Source organism: Hyperolius riggenbachi, chromosome 7 (assembly GCF_040937935.1).
Source record: "Hyperolius riggenbachi isolate aHypRig1 chromosome 7, aHypRig1.pri, whole genome shotgun sequence".
Lineage (NCBI taxonomy): Eukaryota > Metazoa > Chordata > Amphibia > Anura > Hyperoliidae > Hyperolius > Hyperolius riggenbachi.
The window spans coordinates 214,361,736-214,379,838 of record NC_090652.1 but is presented as its reverse complement, the minus strand read 5'-3'; the positions used below and the strand labels follow the sequence as shown (position 1 = coordinate 214,379,838).

General features: G+C 40.1%; 1 protein-coding gene across 5 annotated transcripts in view; it reads left to right on the top strand.

The window, feature by feature from the left end:
* The window catches only part of TRAK2 (trafficking kinesin protein 2), a 94,511-nt gene extending 76,942 nt beyond the window's left edge, over nt 1-17,569 (top strand). For all 5 annotated transcript variants that reach the window (XM_068245156.1, XM_068245152.1, XM_068245155.1 and 2 more), the window contains 6 exons: nt 791-870; nt 2,421-2,615; nt 4,478-4,758; nt 6,394-6,669; nt 9,541-9,640; nt 11,587-17,569. In XM_068245156.1, the coding sequence (XP_068101257.1) occupies nt 791-870; nt 2,421-2,615; nt 4,478-4,758; nt 6,394-6,669; nt 9,541-9,640; nt 11,587-12,253 (1,599 nt within the window). In that variant the 3' untranslated portion in view covers nt 12,254-17,569. The remainder of the gene's footprint in view (nt 1-790; nt 871-2,420; nt 2,616-4,477; nt 4,759-6,393; nt 6,670-9,540; nt 9,641-11,586) is intronic.
* The last annotated feature ends 534 nt before the right edge of the window (nt 17,570-18,103 follow it).

Here is an 18,103-nt window from a genome sequence, read left to right as displayed (position 1 = left end):
CTATTTATATTTTTTTGCTTATAAACTGTAAAATTGTTTAATTTAAAATTAAATATAAATAAGTAAAACAAACATTCCAATTTTTCCTTTCTAGGTTTTCCAGTAAGAAAGGCCAGCATGCTTAAAACCGTCATCTGTAGTACTGAGTAACTTATGCTGGTAATACACGATGAGCTTTTTGGCAGATGGCACGATAGATAATGTCCGACAGGTCCAATCTGATCGATTTTCTTCATAGAAGTGAATGGATATTGATCAGGAAAAACAATCGGAAAATCGATCGGCCAATAAATCTGCAGAAAAAACTCGTGTATTTCCAGAATAAGACAGACTGATGATCCAATTACTTGGTTACAAATAAAACCAGGGCAAGAAGGCCATGCTTCCTTGTGAGTCAGCTGGCAGTGTGAGAGAACGAAGGGTGCATACACGCATTCAATTTTGACTGGCCAATCACTGGCCAATTTTACCACCTCTGTAGTATGAGGGCTAATAGATTTTGAATACTGTGAACAGACTTTGCAGGTATGCTCTCATACTACATGGAAGTGGTAAAATGACCAATCGTTGGCCATTCAAAAATTGAATGCATGTATGCACCCTACATCTCACAGGTGTAGGCTGCATTGACTTATTTTCTTATCATATTTTTAAATTTTCTTACTACTCTCCTGTTGTCTGTATACAAAAAATATAAAATATTTATGATTTTAAATGAAAGGGTTTAGAAAATTGTTAGTTTTTTTTAACAAAAAAATATACATTCCCTTTAAAAAATATTGTCTTTCAGGATTCATTGGCTGCTGAGATTGAAGGTACCATGAGGAGAGAGCTGAGCATGGAGGAAGATACATGCTTTGTGGAGAGAAAGTAAGATATATTCTGATTATTATCAAACGAACCTTTCAGAATACTGGTCACGTGTAAGTGACCCTATAGTGAATTAAATAAATAATATATTGCTTTAAAGGAGTCATCAGGCAAACTTAAATTCAGCCCATTTACTTACCTGGGGCTTCCTCCAGACAGCTCCATTCCACAGAACGTGGGCTTGGTTGACAGGGACGCTTCGCGCATGCACAGTAAGGACGACCACGAGGTTGTCCTCTGCATTGTGAAGGGGACCCAGGCCGGGCGACTACAAACAGCTGTCTGCGTGGGACAGTCAGCTGCAAGCGGCTGGAGGAAGCCCCAGGTAAGTCAATGGGCTGTATTTAAGTTGCTTGATGACTCCTTTAGAGTGGTCTGAAACGCTGACATAACCTTCAATAAAAAATGTTTTCCTACTTTTTACCCATACAGTTATTAGTTGCTTGTGTGCACAAGTAATATTGTCTGTTTACAAATTACACATTCCCAAAGTACAGTTTATCTGCTCTGAAAGCTGCCCTTGCATTTTATTGCCCACGAAATGGGGAAAAAATGGTGCTTGTGCAGGACCTGGGAAATATTTCTGCCTGGAGTAGGACTATAATGTCCTTCTAAATAGTTTTTTATTTTAATTTGAGCAGTAAAATCTCTGCTAGAAATGTAGCTTCACCTGATCATAGAAACACAAAGAATGACTACAACTGTTTCATTAGTCATGTGATTAGATTTGTTGTACGTATAGGAGAACCCACTTTTACTCTTTTTAGTCAATGAGAATATAGTAGCTCCGTATAGGAGAACCCACTTTGTTTACTCTTTTTTTTAGTCAATGAGAATTTAGGGCTCGTTTTCACTATTGCGGTGCGGAATCGCCTGGATTCCACCGCTGATGAAATCGCATGCGGATGCGATTCCCCGTGCGTCTTTTGCCGCGAATTCACATGCGAATTCGCATAGGTGAGGGTATATGCGATTTTAACCATGTCACTGCCTGTGTGAATTTACATCGGTACCTATGCGAATTCGCGGCAAAAAACGCATGGGGAAAACGCATGCGATTTCTCTATTAAATACATTGCATGCGATTCGCATGCATTCCACTCTCAGGCGAATTCGTTGGCTCTTTTGTGCGTTTTTTCACCGCTCAAAAAAATGCACATCACCAACGCAACAGTGGAAACAGGCCCATTCACTTGCATACCACGTGCGAATCTGCATGCATTGGACGCATGCGGATTCGCGATAGTGGAAACGAGCCCTTAGTAGCTATGTGTATTGTGTGCTCTGCAGATTGAGTGGAATGTGATCCCTTACTACTAGCAGCACCTGCAGAATGCTAAAATAATTAGCAGGTTTTATGCATTTCTCAGGGTATTGGTATGAGTCTGGAAAAACTGCTTCACTGTGAGTTTGTAGCTATTGCGCTAGGCAAAATAGGGAAAAGTCATACAAATCATAATGTAGAGGCCAAAGTCTCTTACATACTGAGTAACAATATTTTCTGAAGTTTAAACTTTTTTTTTTTTTTTTTTTTTTTTTTGTGTCTCTAGACAACAGCCAAAGCGGGTGTTTGATACGGTGAAGGTTGCAAATGAATTGCGTGGCCGATCTTCCTCTGTCCCCCCATCAATACCTGGCTCTAACCGATCTGGAGTGGTGATGACTGCTTTGCCATTTGAATCTGGGACAAAGACCAAGCCGAAGAAAGCTGATGACCTCTCAGCTGAGCGTGTAATGAAGGAAAAGTAAGTGGGGAAACAAGGCTCGAATGGCTGCCTGAGATGAAGGTGGGGTTTCAAAAAACAAATTTTGGGGTGGATTTTTATTTAAACTAGAAAATGCAATGTGTTAATCATGGGTCAAGGATGCTCTTTTTTTACAGCTCATTGAGTTTTATAAACAGAACTGCATAAGGGTGCATACACAGACCAATTATTCCACTTCCAGGCAGTATGAGGGCCAACAGTTTTTGAATACTATGGACAGATTGTGTTGGCTCCCATGCTACATGGAGTTGATAAGATTGATTAGTCATTAGCCAATCAAAATTGGTTGTGTCTATGCACCCTTAATAATTAAAGTGGTACTGAAGTCATATTGTTTGTTGCGTGTCTTCAGATATCTACTAGCGAACTGCTGTTAGAGTAAGTTAATGTTTAAATAAAAAAAAATAAAAAAAGTACTTACCCTACTCAATCCCCTTTCCTTTTAGACTCTGCACCGCCTTATTGTGCTACTCGGTGAAGGAAGTTTTAGCTCATGTGTCTTTAATTCGCATCCTCTTTGCACCTTTTTCCCAGGATAATATGGCTTCTCTGCCTAAATTATACTTTCCCTAGCAGAACCTCTGCACTAGTGCAGCATAGACTGTTTGGCAAAGTGTAGTTCTGTTGCTTGCCAGTTTTGAGTATGTGATAGTCTTAAGCTTGAGCAGAATGTCAGCATTGGACACAAAGGGTGTTTTTTGGGGGGTTTTGTTGGTTGCCTTCACCAAATATGCCAGGAGAGGAGCCGTTTGTTGGCACTATGCTCATCAGAACTTTTTTTTTTATGCCAAAAATCTACTATAAGGACAGCATTTTAGGATTTAATAAATTGTTCAGCATGAGAGTATGGTTGATATTAGAATTTGCTAGTTTTGGGGGTTTGTAAAGGTATAAAGAGAAATTAAACCTTTTGATGGCCAGAAATGCGATTTTTAACTACCAAAGGCACTCACAGGTAGGGTTGTGGAGTCTGAGTCGAGGACTCAGTCTAAGCAATTTGGGTACCTGAAGTGAGAGCCGGTGGTTTCATAAACGTCGGATGATTTTTGTACCAACTGCACAGTTCTGGTAAGTATCAGACTAAGGAGTCGAGGAGTCCGAGTCGGAGTAATTTTGGGTAGTCTGAATCAGTGGTTTCATAAACTGAGGAGTGGGGTTATTTTTGTACCAACTCCACAGCTCTGCCCACAGGCCATGCACCCATTTCATGTCTTTGAGAGAGCACCCCCAAGTCACACAAGGCTATATGTTAAACTCAAAAGCTCCAGACAACAGTCACACAAACACCTGGGTTCAACCAAAACGAATCTATTCCCCTTGTGCACTAAAATGCACAGTGAAGACTGGCACAACCCTTTTGAGCTCTCTTAACTGATAAAAATAGGTGCACAAAACGTTGCCAGTCTCTACTGTATATTTTTGCATAACCTGGCATCGGCTAGGGATTAACATGGCATTGACCATCCCTACTCAGGTAGTCTCCAGCTTCTCCTACCGTGGGGTATGCCATACTAGCCATTTGGGACTGTGCATGCAGCTTGACCTTTTGCTCAATAGCAGACTGTACACTGTGTCCACTGCACCCCAGAAATGATGTCTGCATTCTATTGCTCTGATAGCTTCACATGCATCTTCCTGCTCAACAGCCCCACTGCTTCGCATTTCTTTCTGTCTGCAAACTTTACTGGAGTCAGGTCTAATCATTTAGATATTCTTTCCTCCTGTCTATGTCCTGGAAACACAGAAGGTAAATTTCATATGAAGAAGATTATACTCTTAACCCCTTAAAAAATACTTCTAAAATAAATCTTGTTTATAAAAAGTTTGTTCTGCCTACTTAGGGAGAATTTACAGCCAGAAGATGATAATTTGGAAACTGCACTGCATAGACTCCACCTTAGACGCCAGAACTATCTGTGTGAAAAGCAATATTTCAAGGATGAGTGTGAGAGAAGACTGAAGTGTCTAGAAGATGAACCAGACCAGAGTGGCTGTAGCACCCCCAATGGAAGTGTCTTTTCAATGGCGACCCACTTCTCTGATATCACAGACTGTTCAGCTACCTCTAGTACCCTGCGTAGCCTCCTGCCAGAAAAACTGCAAATCGTCAAACCTCTGGAAGGTATTTGTTTTTGACAATAGATTGTTAAACCATTTTTATTTAAAGAGGAACTTAAAACAAGGATTAAACTTCATCCCAATCAGTAGCTGATACCCCCTTTACTCTTTCTCAAACAGATCATCAGGGACATCTGTATGGCTGATGTGGTGAAACCCCTCCCACAGTGTGATGTCATGACCATGGTCCTTAGTTAGCTGTTTGTGAACCTCATTGCATTGTGGGAAATGAAGGCTGTTTTCAACTGCAGCATCTCCCTCTGTGCATAGAACTCTCTCTCAGTAAAAGAACGTTCCATAGAGATCACCTGGCAGAACTAAAGTGTAACCACCAGAGATTACATTTCGGAATGTAAATCAGGGAGAGGAAAGATTTTCCAGTAGGCAAACACTGAATAAATAATTGTAAAACAATAGGCAATTTTATTTATTACAACATTTTCACTATAGGTCCTCTTTTACATTCTGCTCTTTTGAAAGCTTTTTTGTTTAAAAATTGTCTTGTAATGCCTCCCATTGACATGTGAATGGGGCGATAAACATTACTCTAGTCCTCATTTATTAAATATATTGATAGTAGCCAAGTCAATGACCATTTATATAACTTTAATTAGAAAACCATAGCGAGGGTAGACATAAGAAAGAGAAGAAGCAGGAGCCTTCTATGTGTATTATATAACAGAAACCCTTTTATGAGTGGATGTGGTTGGACAAACTAATCACATTGCCCAATTGCAACCAGATTATTATTTTTTATTTTTTTTTTGCCTGTGGGAAAATTACTAAAGTTTTCATACTGTTGTGTGGTTATAGCCAAATAAGTACAATACTTAAAAAAGTGGGCCAGACCCACAAGACTCATTGTATAAGAGCCAATAAATATCTACATTTGTGTGGTAACTGCTACACTTAACTCTATTTTAGTTCATATTTATTGCAGTTAGTTATCAAATTGGGCACTAAAAAGATGATCGTTTAGTGAAATCATCCTGTGTGGGCCAGATTTATCAAAGCATTAACGACAGGTTTTTTTTCTTCTTAAACAGCTCTAACCAGCAGGGGGACTATTCTGCCTGATATTAAGAAAATTCTTAAATCCTACGTAATAGTGGCAGTTTAGCCCTGTCCCTGTCCTCCTGTGTATGCAAGGCTTAACTCACGAAAGCCGTGCCGTTACTTCTGTCTAAACCAGAATTTTGGCTTTGAAGTATAAGGAGATGGAACACATCATAAGGAAGGCGGCAGGTTAACCCCTACATACACCACCTACACACTGCATGACAACTTTTTGCTTTTCGCCAAATGATTCTCGCGCATCCCTACTGGCCTTCTCTTAAGCAAAATGTATACAACAATTTTTTATTTGTTTTACAATAAGAATTGCATTTGTTCAGCCTGCCTGACACAAGTTATTTTGCAGTGTCCTTTGTCTAAGGAAAGATGTATACATCATGGCTCTCTTTGAAAATGTGCCTGGTTGATATGTACCACATTGCACAGATTGCACAGTTCATGTGAGCGCTTGGGTCTATTCCAACTGTCCATTGCTTGTCAGATGACTTCTGCATTAACATTAACCACATTGTGTGTAGTGTGAACTACCATAGTCCTAAAACTGATTTAATGTATGTTTTGACAGGGTCCCAGACTCTCCACCACTGGCAACAGCTCGCACAGCCTAACTTGGGTACTATTCTGGATCCCCGTCCTGGAGTAATGACCAAAGGCTTCAAGCCGCTTCCTGAGGATGCTGAATACCGCTTATGTGACCTAGAAGAAGATGAAAAGGAAGATGATTATGATGATGAAGAAGGCATAACGTTTAAAGTTCAGGAAAGAAAGGAGGAACATGTGCCAAAACATGCTGCTAGTATATTTTTGCCACCAATTGCTGTATCATCAACACCAGCTTCTGGTTAGTGCTCAGTGTTACATATATTTTCTTAATAAACTAGCAACATATCACACAGCAATGTACAATAAATATGGGGGGCAGATCACAAGTGCAGTCAATCACAAAAACGACACGAGGGGAAGAGGACCTTGCCCCACTAGACTGTAGGTGCGTACTCAAGCTCGACTACTGTTGCCTGCAGGGATCTAGACTGAGTGCTGTACAGATGGTAGGCTACAGCCGAACAATGCTTACTGTTGCCGTGAGCAGGTGTGGGAGGGGGGGGGGGATGACGGTGCCACACACAATTGAACAGTTTTCAGCAGTTTTAAAGTCTTTGTGGTGGGGTATCTGTATAGTGTTAGAGGACAACTATCACTAAACTTGTTGCTTGTGAAAGCAATTCTTCACATAATACCAGGAAAATGTTCGCTGTATATTAGCAATTCTTATTTATTTGAGATGCCCTTTTTTCCTAACTTTCTGTGACAACAGCTGCTCTTCATTGACAGTGTCGGACTGTACCATCTAAAATGCCCCCTCTGTGCACTTCCAGCATAGCTCCTAACTACTCTTTTTGCTCTCCAACGCACATTCGCATATACCACCTCACTGGATGGGGTGGATGGTCACTATTACCTTCCTGGGTGTGCAATGAGATAGCTGCTTTGTGGATTCCTGCTCCATTCACACTCCCGACTTGCTTCGGTATGTCTTTGGCTCTTCTGTGATTGTTTATCTCTGTCTGCTGTAATTTTGTTGGCCTCTAGGGGTGCTGTAGCTGGATGAGAACTATCCATGCTATGGCTGCTACCGCAATTTGTAGACCCTGTCCTTCCAACAGAGAGATGGGGTGTAACGATTGGTGTCAGCACACAGGGAGAATCTGATTATTGGTGATCTGCAGTATCACCAACAATACAGATATATACCCGATCATTGATCTGCAGAATCACCAATAATACAAGTATGACTAACCTCTGGACACCTGATAAAGTGTAAGTGTTTTGGTGCAACAGTAGGCTGTCTCCCGTGGGGCGGGAGACGCAGATAACAATGAGCATGGACCACCTGAGGAGCAGGTGGCCCTTGGCTGTGTGTGAACTATCTCCTAGGAAAGGGGATAGAGATAACCTGCGAGCCAGTGATTCCCTGCAATACTGGGAATCAGACTATACTGCAGCCAAAGGACTCCTAAGGGATAGAGCCCCTGACTGGACTGCAGCGAGGCCTCTCTAAGGAACAGGAGGTCTCTGCAGGTACCTGACACTTGGCGGGGTAGTGTCACAGGTAGTACAGACAGACTGAACACTCGTGGTATGAGTGACAGCCAGAAGGGTCGGCCAGGCCAGGTCGGCAACACACGAGCAGATAAGGTACAGAGACAGAAGGCTGATTCGATAACCAGGTACAGGCAGGTTTTGGCAACAGGTAGACAGATATGCATAGGTACCGAATCAGAAAGCAGGAGAGAGGTCGAGAGAGCAATAACAGATAAAGCAGAGGCCTAGTCTAGAGTGTGAGGTCCGTGGTCACAACACCCTGGAACTGGTCTAAAGTATAACACAGCAATGACACAGTATTCCTAAGCTTGGGTGTGAGGTCCTTGGTCACAACACCCTGGAACTGGTCTAAAGTATAACACAGCAATGACACAGTATTCCTAAGCTTGGGTGTGAGGTCCTTGGTCACAACACCCTGGAACTGGTCTAAAGTATAACACAGTAATGACACAAGCGTAATCTGGCTAAGTGTGAATTCCCAGGTCCACCTGGTTCTAACACACTGTGGGATCTGACTATGGTCTGAGTGCTCACACAAATGTATTTGCAACAGCAGACAACCTGAGACTGACCAGCGAGATCTATATATAGTGCAGTGCTCCTCAGCGCCACTCAGCCAATGACAGTCTGCGCTGGGATCAGCTGACCAACCTGATCAGCTGATCCCTCTCCTCCTGGCATAAAGGTCCTGCCTCCCAGTGCGCGCAGCTCTCCATCTGTGTGCACTAGAAGGCTCAGACAAACCAGACGCATGCTGCTGTGCGGAAACCGCCGGTCTGAACGCGGAGAGAGCCGCCCCGCCGCCAGACCGCGCAGCGGCATCTCCGCAATCCTTTACATGGGGATGACAGAGGTGTCACAGCTCAGACATTCACTTCCCTGATACAGTACCCCAGAAGCCAGGCCAGTAACCTTACACAGGAGAACTTCAGACAGTGGCGTAGCTCAAGATTGTGCTATGGCTATTTTTACGCCCCTGACTTCAGAAACATGACTGCAAATGCCTCACACGAATGCAATATAATTGAATCATTTCTAGTGAGGTGGGGAGCTGTCTGGGAGACATTTTCAGTAAAAACTTTATATAGTTCATATCAGGGATCAGGGTTGGAAAGAGTCTCGCTGCGAATGGAGACGGGAGATGTTTGATGGTTCAGTCCAGTGCTGAGAATTGTCAGAAGCAGCAGAGGCAGAAAATGTTGAAAAGGGACATTGAACATCAACATTCTGTACCAACAAACATTAGGAATTTGTTGCTATGTTGCCAGATTGATTGTTTTCTTACACAGGAGTAGATTATAAAAATGAAACCTGTAGTGATAGTTGTCCTTTGTTTGTAACATTTACTCATTTACTACTTTGTTTTCACCAGGTGTTCGGCCTTTATTTTAATCTCTGTACATGATGACTTGTAGCACATAACTTTAATTAGCCTATAAACTTTTCAGTTCTGGAAAACATTGTATGAAGCGTTTGTACTTTCCTGCTGTGAAAAACATTACCTTTGTTTTTGTTTGTCATATTTGTTTTATTGTTGTTCCTATTAAGTTTTTAAAGCCTGCAATATACTCCATAAATAATCCTCCTTTTCTTATCATTTGCCTTGCAGCTACAAACCCTGGCAAGTGCCTGTGCAGCACATACTCGACATTTACATTCACCACTTGCCGAATCCTTAACCCCTCTGACATCACTCAGGTTACTCCTAGGTAAATCTCATCCCATAAATGGCATACTATGTTGACATAATACAGCTATGTTCACAGTTCCACGTGGCAGTAAAGCAGACAAAGTAGTTGTCAGTTATGTTTGTTGTCATTTTGTTGAATCTAATTTATCTTTGCTTCTTATTTAAAATAAAGATATTGCTCTTATAGGTGACCTTTCATAATCTCTTTGGTATTTTTGATAGCTGGTCAAAAAGAAATGTCCTTTTTTAATTTCCTTCTAATTATGCACATACAAATTATGCAGTTCATGTAATTTGTGTATAATTAGCATATTAAGTGACTTTACGAAACATTTTCACCTTTAATAGTTTCAGTACTGTATTTTTCGGAATATGACGCACTTTTTCTCCCCCAAAAAATGAGAAAAAGTCAGTCTTATATTCCAAATACAGGGAGTCCTCGACTTACAAACAACCACTGACATAAACCGCTGACACGTCGTGATGTTGGGGACTTCTTGTATTGTCCCTGTGTCCTCCTCTACTCTCCCTGAATAAATGAAAGCAGTGGTAGCACGGCTCACCTAATCCATTGGAGCCAGTGGTGATCGAGAGACCTCTCCCTCACTGCTCCCCTAGTGCCAGCTTTTGCTGATGTCACGGTCAGCTGAAGCCGGCACTAGGGGAACAATGAGAGATAGATGTCTCTGATCGTCGTGGGCTCCAATGGGTTAGGTGAGCCGCGCTATCACGGCTTTCATTTATTCAGGGGGAGTGGAGGAAGACACGGGGACGGAAAGGGACACAATAATAATACAAGATGCTCCTAGACCAGGGGTGTCAAACTCAAATACAAAGTGGGCCTAAACTGTACACTGGGACCTAGTCGCGGGCCAACATCAATGCCTACTTGCCACCCTCCTCCCTTATAAAATTCCCAGTTGTCTAATGGCCCCATCCAGCCCATATACAGTTCCCTGGTGTCTAGTGGTCATCCCTCCTCTATACACTGTCCTGTTGTCTAGAGGCCACCACCCTCCCCTATACAGCCCCCTTGTGTTTAGTTAGTTCCCCCATCCCCCCCATTTGGCTTCCCTGGTGTTCTTAGGGTTCGCCTCCAATATAGTTTCACTGATGGTCTAGAGTGGGCCAAATATAATGCAAATTGGGGAATCCATTTGAGGGCCAAATTTTAATGGCTCTGAGGGCCAGATTTGGCCCACAGGCTGGAGAGTGACATGTATGTCCTGGACCCTGAATACACCAGGTTTAGTATATATAGTTTGAGTAATGAGTATTAGATTTTTCTCCATGTTTTTTGATTGTCACTTTAACATTCCATGTTGCAGAACTGCTTGCAAAAAATAATGTAATGTGACTGGCTAATTACAAAATGTTATTTGGTCAATCATGTTAAGACTATTTGCTTGGCTGGTGGTAACGCATGGTTTCACATTTCAGCTAAATGTTTGTAGACAAGGAAACTGTGTTTTTAGCAGATCAGATTCCTCTGGTGACGAACCAAAATGTCACGTTTTGTTAAATTTTGTTAAATCCACACTATATCAATCAACCCCCAAGTTTCAAATGAAAGATATTTTTTTAATTGTCTAGTAGTCCTGCAACCTATCAGCAAGTACTAAGGTTTATTGTGCCTTTGATTTAAGCCTGGTACACACATCTAATTTTAATTTGTCAATGACTGGCCAATTTTAACTCCATGTAGTATGAAGGCCAACACATTTTTGAATACTATGAACATGTTGTGCAGGTAAACTCTCATACTGCATGGAAGGAGTAAAATTGGTCAGTGATTGGCCAGTCAAAATTGAATGTGTGTAACAGGCTTTAGGGTCTGTGTCATATAAGAGGTCTTCAACATATTTTTCAGTCCAATCTAAATGAATGTACTTCTTGCTTATACAGCTAATTACATTATTTTGGGGACATTTTTAATTTTCATATTTTTCTTCTCATTTTAAACAGTGCTATGTATATCCCATCATCTTTTGGAAGTGCCAGTGTTTCTTCTACCAGCACGTTGAGCAGCTCTCCTGCTATGTCTTGTCGGCTGAGTGTTGGGGAATATTTTGATAAGGCAATAGATTCAAGCTTAAACAGTACAAGCAACTTAGCCAAACTTCTTCAAGAGCAAGGGATTTCTGCAAAGGTGAACAATACGGTTGCTCCAGAAAAGCCACCACGTCCACAAAAGTTACTTCTTCCCTCCACACCCCCTAATTCTCCTGCCCGTTCTCCGTGTCCTTCTCCCCTCACATTTGAACCAAGAACAAATGCTTCAGAAAACTTCCTGGCAGTTTCTAGGCCTGCTGAGAGCTTTCTTCAAGAAGTGTATGGTTTAAAGTCTACACGAAGCCAAGCTGATTTAGGACAGCTGAAGATGAGTTTAGTGGAACGGCTAAAGAGGTTAGGCATTGCAAGAGTTGTTAATCAACCAGGCCCAGGGGACCAAGTGAAGGCACCAGCATTGAACAATGGGTTAAGGAGACAAGAGTCGGCCACATTTGTTGCAACAAGTAGCAGTCTCTTAGGTGGGCTAAGAAGAAACCAAAGTCTTCCTGCTATTATAGGTGGGCTTCCACCGTCTGTTAGTACATGTCCTCTAAAAATGGATTCTTTAAAAGAAGACTGAAAAAATGAATACTTTGGTTAAATGTTCTTTATTCAAAGAAGAAATATTTGGATTCTTTGTTTATGAATGGTCGTTGAAGGTTTGAGGATGTGTTGAAGGACGTAGAGAAGGTTTATGCAAGAACGATTCTTTTCTAGAATGTTGCAGGAGAAGTTTGAAGAAAGTGAAGGACAGGTTGTTTTTGAAGGAATTTAGAAAGTGTTACAAAAGGTCTATTGAGGAAGGTTCAGATTTGAATACGGGGTATGCTAGAAATAAAATATTATGGCCCTCCTATGATTTCTGTAAAGCTCAGAACTTTTTATAAGCTGAGCGGGATAATAGAGGCATGCTGGTCAATTTCACGTCAGAATATTTCTTACGTAACCCCCTATTCCCTTTCCAGTTTTAAGCTAGCTTACTGGTGAAATGCAGTCTACAGTCATAGCATGCAGGTGACTGGGACTGAAAATAGAGATCATTTTTAGAGCCAAAGCTAATCTGTTACATAAAGTGTTAACCATTCTGTTGTCGAGCTGTACATAAGCTATAAGATTTTTTTTTTTAATCTAAAAGTGTATAAGGAAATGAGGATATGCCAGCCCACTATAAGAAATTGGCAAAGGCAATTGATGCTGACACTATGCCTCCTGTCAATATGCAATGAACAACCTTTACTTCTGTATATGATTTACTGTAATAACACTAATCTATAGCCACTTTTATTCCAGTCTTTCAATCCCATATTTAGGCAATGTAAAAGTTCACTGGCATTGGAGTCTGGCATCACGTTTTCTAAAAAGTAGACTATTCTGAATGCTGAATTCTCAAAGTGCTCCTTGCATTAGATAGCAAAGGGAGCTGACATCTTGAGTGCCTTACAAAGATGCTCGATATCTGGCTGTAATAGTATCTGAGTTACTCACTTGGGAAAGCATGCAGATAAAGAAATATGGAATACTTGATATATATAAAATCTCTCCAGAAGAGTGATTCACAAAGAATTCTAGCCAGAAACCTGCATCTTCTTAATGAAGGTGAATATGGCAGCCTTTGTAGCCCTCTGTGAGGTGAACTGTACTTTCCACCTGCCTGATTGGTTCCCTCTGCAGTCTAATAGCTCCGCTTGCCTTGGGTATTTTAGAACTTCCCATTCAAGTGATTGGAACATTAGGATGTTTTTGCCAAGGTGATAAAACAGTGGAAGGGGCTGGCAAGTGCTAGCAGACTATGAGGGGTTCCATTACGGTCGACAAAGGGAAATTCATTGCTGAAAGAAAACTCTTGAGACAAGCATGCAACCTCCATAAATGCCATTTTGTGTCAAGTGTGTATCGTCCACAATTTTGTAAATCAGTTGTGGGGTGGTTGCATACTTTTCCCAGGCTAGATGCTAAGAAAATACTGATGCCAATGGCAAAAGTCAGGTTTTTACTGCTCATTCCCTGTCTCAAGGGGGACTTCACTTCATTTACTGGCCCATATGTAATTAACTTTTCCTCCTGATTTTAGTTTTCTCCTAGATGGTATCTTCACATCTTGTCAATAAAATGCATGTTGAACCACCTGCAACTAAGCAAAAAAAAAAAAAAAAAACTCAAAATAATTTTGATAGCACTTTTCACCTACTTTTTGATGCTGTTTCAGTTGCAAAGTGCTAAAAAGTTCTTGATAAGAGAAGATGAAAAATGATCTCCTAGGAGAAAACGCAAGAGGAAAAATGGAATTGCTTATGGGCAAATGTGTCACAGACAATCTACCCAAGAGTAGAGGAAATCCAACTTTTGACGGTTGTCACAAGAACACGGCTACTTTGGGAGCTTTAGCTCTGACTTCTCTTCGAGTGATATCTAAAATATTTTTAAAATGCATTTTAATTTATTTCCTTTTGGGAACTGTCATAGGGATAGTGAGTGAATGGATACCTTCCCAAACGGACACTGCAATAAAACCTGGTGGGTTTGAACTGTCTGCATATCATCCCTCACAAAAAATACTAACCCAGGCTCTTTAACATTTTTAAATATGGGGAACATTTTCTTTTGGTGGAGAATAGCAAATAAAAGCACTAATCAAACTAACAAAAAAGCACAATGCTGTGTAGTATAAAAAAGGAATATTTATAAGCTTAGATGTAATGCTTGTGACAGCCTTATAGACGAGTAGTCATCTTTTGCTAAAATAAAAGCCATTTCCCTGCACTTTTACACTTCCCAGCTATTGTTCTCTATGGAACAACTAACAATATTGTGCAGTATGTGAAAACAATTCACTTTTGTTATTCTATGTAAACATTAACTGGTCTATTAACATTCTTTAGTGATTATGGCTAATCTACAACTGATTTTACTGTACCTTTCTTGTACTGCAGATAACTCTTTGAATTATTGCTTGTGAGGTAATGCAGGCTTAGAGGCATGCAATATATATTTACTTTCTCCCTATGTTTGCAGACCTACCTTCTTCTGCTTGATAAGCTCTGTCAATACGGCATTGTATAAGTGGAGATCATTTAGTAATACTGTGTGGATACACATTTTGTGTTATTGTAATCTAGCTTACTAGGAAACAAATTTTATTGCCAGACCAGTCAGGAAATATGAACAACCTTAGTGAAATACTTCTCTTAGCATAAATCCCTGATGAAATGACCATGCTTCATAAGCTTTGGTCTTGACATCTAAAGCTAATGTTTTAGTTTTGTATTGATTCGTGTTAGTTCCATCTTTGCCTTTTTTAATTATCATGTAAGGTACTTCAGTGCTGAAATTTCTACACCTGGAAAAGAAATACACTAAGGAATATCTTTTTTTGTTATGTACATTGGGAAAGTGCATTACTTCTCTTCTTTTATCACACTCAAAGAAAGCATTGTAAGTGTGCTCCAAGACTAGGGATGATCAAAGAGAAGCAAATATATGCAGTTTGAAAATGGAGCAATCAATTTAATCCCAGGTTTAGATCGATTGGTCCATTTTCAAACCGCATACATTTGCATAAAAATTTGCGTCAACTCGGAAATATTTGCATCTCATTGATCATCCCTATCCAAGACCAACTAAAGGCTATAACACAAACCAGTAAGGCTAGCACCAACTAGCTCAGCACTGCCCTATATATCTTTCCTGTGGTATAGAAACACCACACATAAGCCGAAGAACAGCTGTGTTTTGTTGTTTTAGCTTTAAATACACTTGTATTCTCTGTACTACTGTACTCAGTAAAGCAGGTACAGAAAAGTCAGATGACTTGCCTTTGCTGAAACAATCTCAGGCATTCAGTCCCAGGGCTTGGCGCAGCTGGCATCCTTGGTGATGAGTTCCTCTTCTCCTTCCAATCAGCAGACAATAGCAAGTAAATAAGAGGCTCCCAGTCATTCTGAATGAGCAGCCCATCGTCTGTCGGTTAGCTGTGACCTCTGGTGCCTGGGGGAAGCAGGAGAGGCTAGTCATAATCAAGGCTGCCAACTTTTACAAGTCTCTGAGAATGTAATGCAATCTTTCACCATGCTGTCTGACTGAACAATCCTACTGACATTTATGTATTGTAAGAGCAATAGATGGGTTGTAACTTGAAAATATTGCTCGGGCAGACCCCAATACTACATAAATGTGGTATGATTGGTAATGCATTGTTTCATCAGATCGCAGTGTAACATCAGCATAAGACTTGAATTACTTTCCAAAAAGAAAAGCTCTGTAATTGACTTTTCTGTCGCAGTTAACATTAGGTTAGTGTGTTTAACGGTACACTTACTTGTTAAGTTACAGGCATCTACATAAAGTGGAGCGCGTCTTTCAAATTTTCTAAAAGTGTTCAGTATATTTAGGGAGTTTCCTGTGCAATATTTCTTTACCACTATAGTCATTCAGGTTGTCCGACCAATGCGCTCTGAATGTTTTTACTGGGGTGTTTTATTTTGTATATATATGTTATTTGTGTTGAACCGTCCATCCCTTGATTTAATTATAAAATGCATTTTTTGCGCCTTTTTTTCCTTTTTACCAACAAAGCTTTTTGCACTGAAGTTTATGAAAGCATTGTTTTACGGTTTTATTAATATATTGTGTAATACTTGATGCTTTTATAACCATTTGTATTTTGGCCATTGTGGACAGTCTCAGGTTTATATAGCAGGGACACAGTTACAATTTTTTTTAATCTGCTTACAGTTCAAACGGGTGGCAGGAGATGTTGCAGTGATTTGTAAGAGGTATTCTTTTTAATGTTCTGTTGAGCGGACAGTGACACTCAAATTGCAAAATAAGGTAGGCAAATGGCAGAGGTGTACACTACAGGTAGACATACGCTATTCAATATACATTAAGATTTCCTGGATCAAAAATTGATTGGAACAATTGGATTGTTTGACTACATTGAACTAAATGATATCAGATTTCCACAAATACAAGATTGAATATCAGAACAACACTAACTTTTAGGGCCCATTCACACTGGGGTAATTTGCGGGCATTTACCGCAGCTCACCAGTGATCGCTATCGCTTTTAAAAGCGCTAGTGTAATGTAAAGTATATGGCAGTGACCTAATATGGCTAACCTATTAAAAGCTTTGCATAATGTATACCCACTTTTACCCACAGCCATGAATCTGATGACCTACTTGACCAATTTGTTTAGCTCAATCAGCATAGTGGAAGTCTGCTGATTGCTTGATTACTTTTCCTTATTGTTTATGCACATTGTCAAAGTGTTTTGGCTTTAAGATCTGTTGACTTTTACTTGTTTTCCTTTGACGTTGACACCTTTCTTTTCCTTCACCTTTTTCCAGTTACGAGTGTTGCATTAAACCTACATCACTTAAATATAACACCACCTAAAATTCCTCTACAAATAACTTCAGACTAGCATGGTCTATAACACGAGGTGTCTTGTCTCCTGCATCACAGTTTCTTGTTTTCCAGAAACTTCCAGCTAATTCTTATAGAAAAACAATTCTAGAAAGATCTGATAGGCGTTTTTCATAGATTTAATTTAGTGTTGTCCTATATGCACCTTAATCCTAATTTTTTTTTCCTTTGTACTCACCATCTATTATTTTTGTTTAGCTTCTAATTATAGTGACAATTTCATCTAAACTGCCTTTTAACTGTCCCCCTTATTGCTCATCCTTTGTATATTTTACAAATTCAACGATTAAGAGATCCTTAAGAATGTTTCAAATAGAGTTGTCTGGATATGGATCTGTTTTTAAATATTTAATTACTTGTATATATCATGTGCATTATTGCTTCAAATGTGTTGAATATATGATATTATATACCTTGGTTTTTATGTTTCCACCAATAAAACATTTTGATCTTTGTACCTTTTAAGAATTGAAGAGTGGAGTTTTTCTTACCATGTACAGATTTGTTTGCCCTTACACCAACAAATAAAACAATTCTCCAGAAATTCCTCTTTAGTCCTAGTATAGCAAAATTGTATGACCTTAACATGTAAAGAAAAATCAGGACTGAACAGTTTGAAGTGCTGTAACAATCAATAACTTTATTAAGACTATCAATTGTTATTTTAGTGCACATACTGTGATCAAAGAGGAATGGTAACATTTACATAAAATATTAAAATCATAAGAGCAAGCAGCCCCGATTGTGCATCTAGTTGCTGCCAGGCAACTAGAATTGTTTAAAAGGAAATAAATATGGCAGCCTCCATGTCACACTAACTCCGGGTTCACTTTAAATTACAGTTAGCTCCCCCCTCATCCGGTCATGACCACGCCCATTTAGGTTGTAGCCACACCCATTTTGCATCAGCTACCCCAGAAATTGGTCCAGCACCTGCATAGCGCCCCCTAAAAAAAATTCCTGGAGCCACCACTGTCTAAAGGCTCTATACAACAGGTAGAA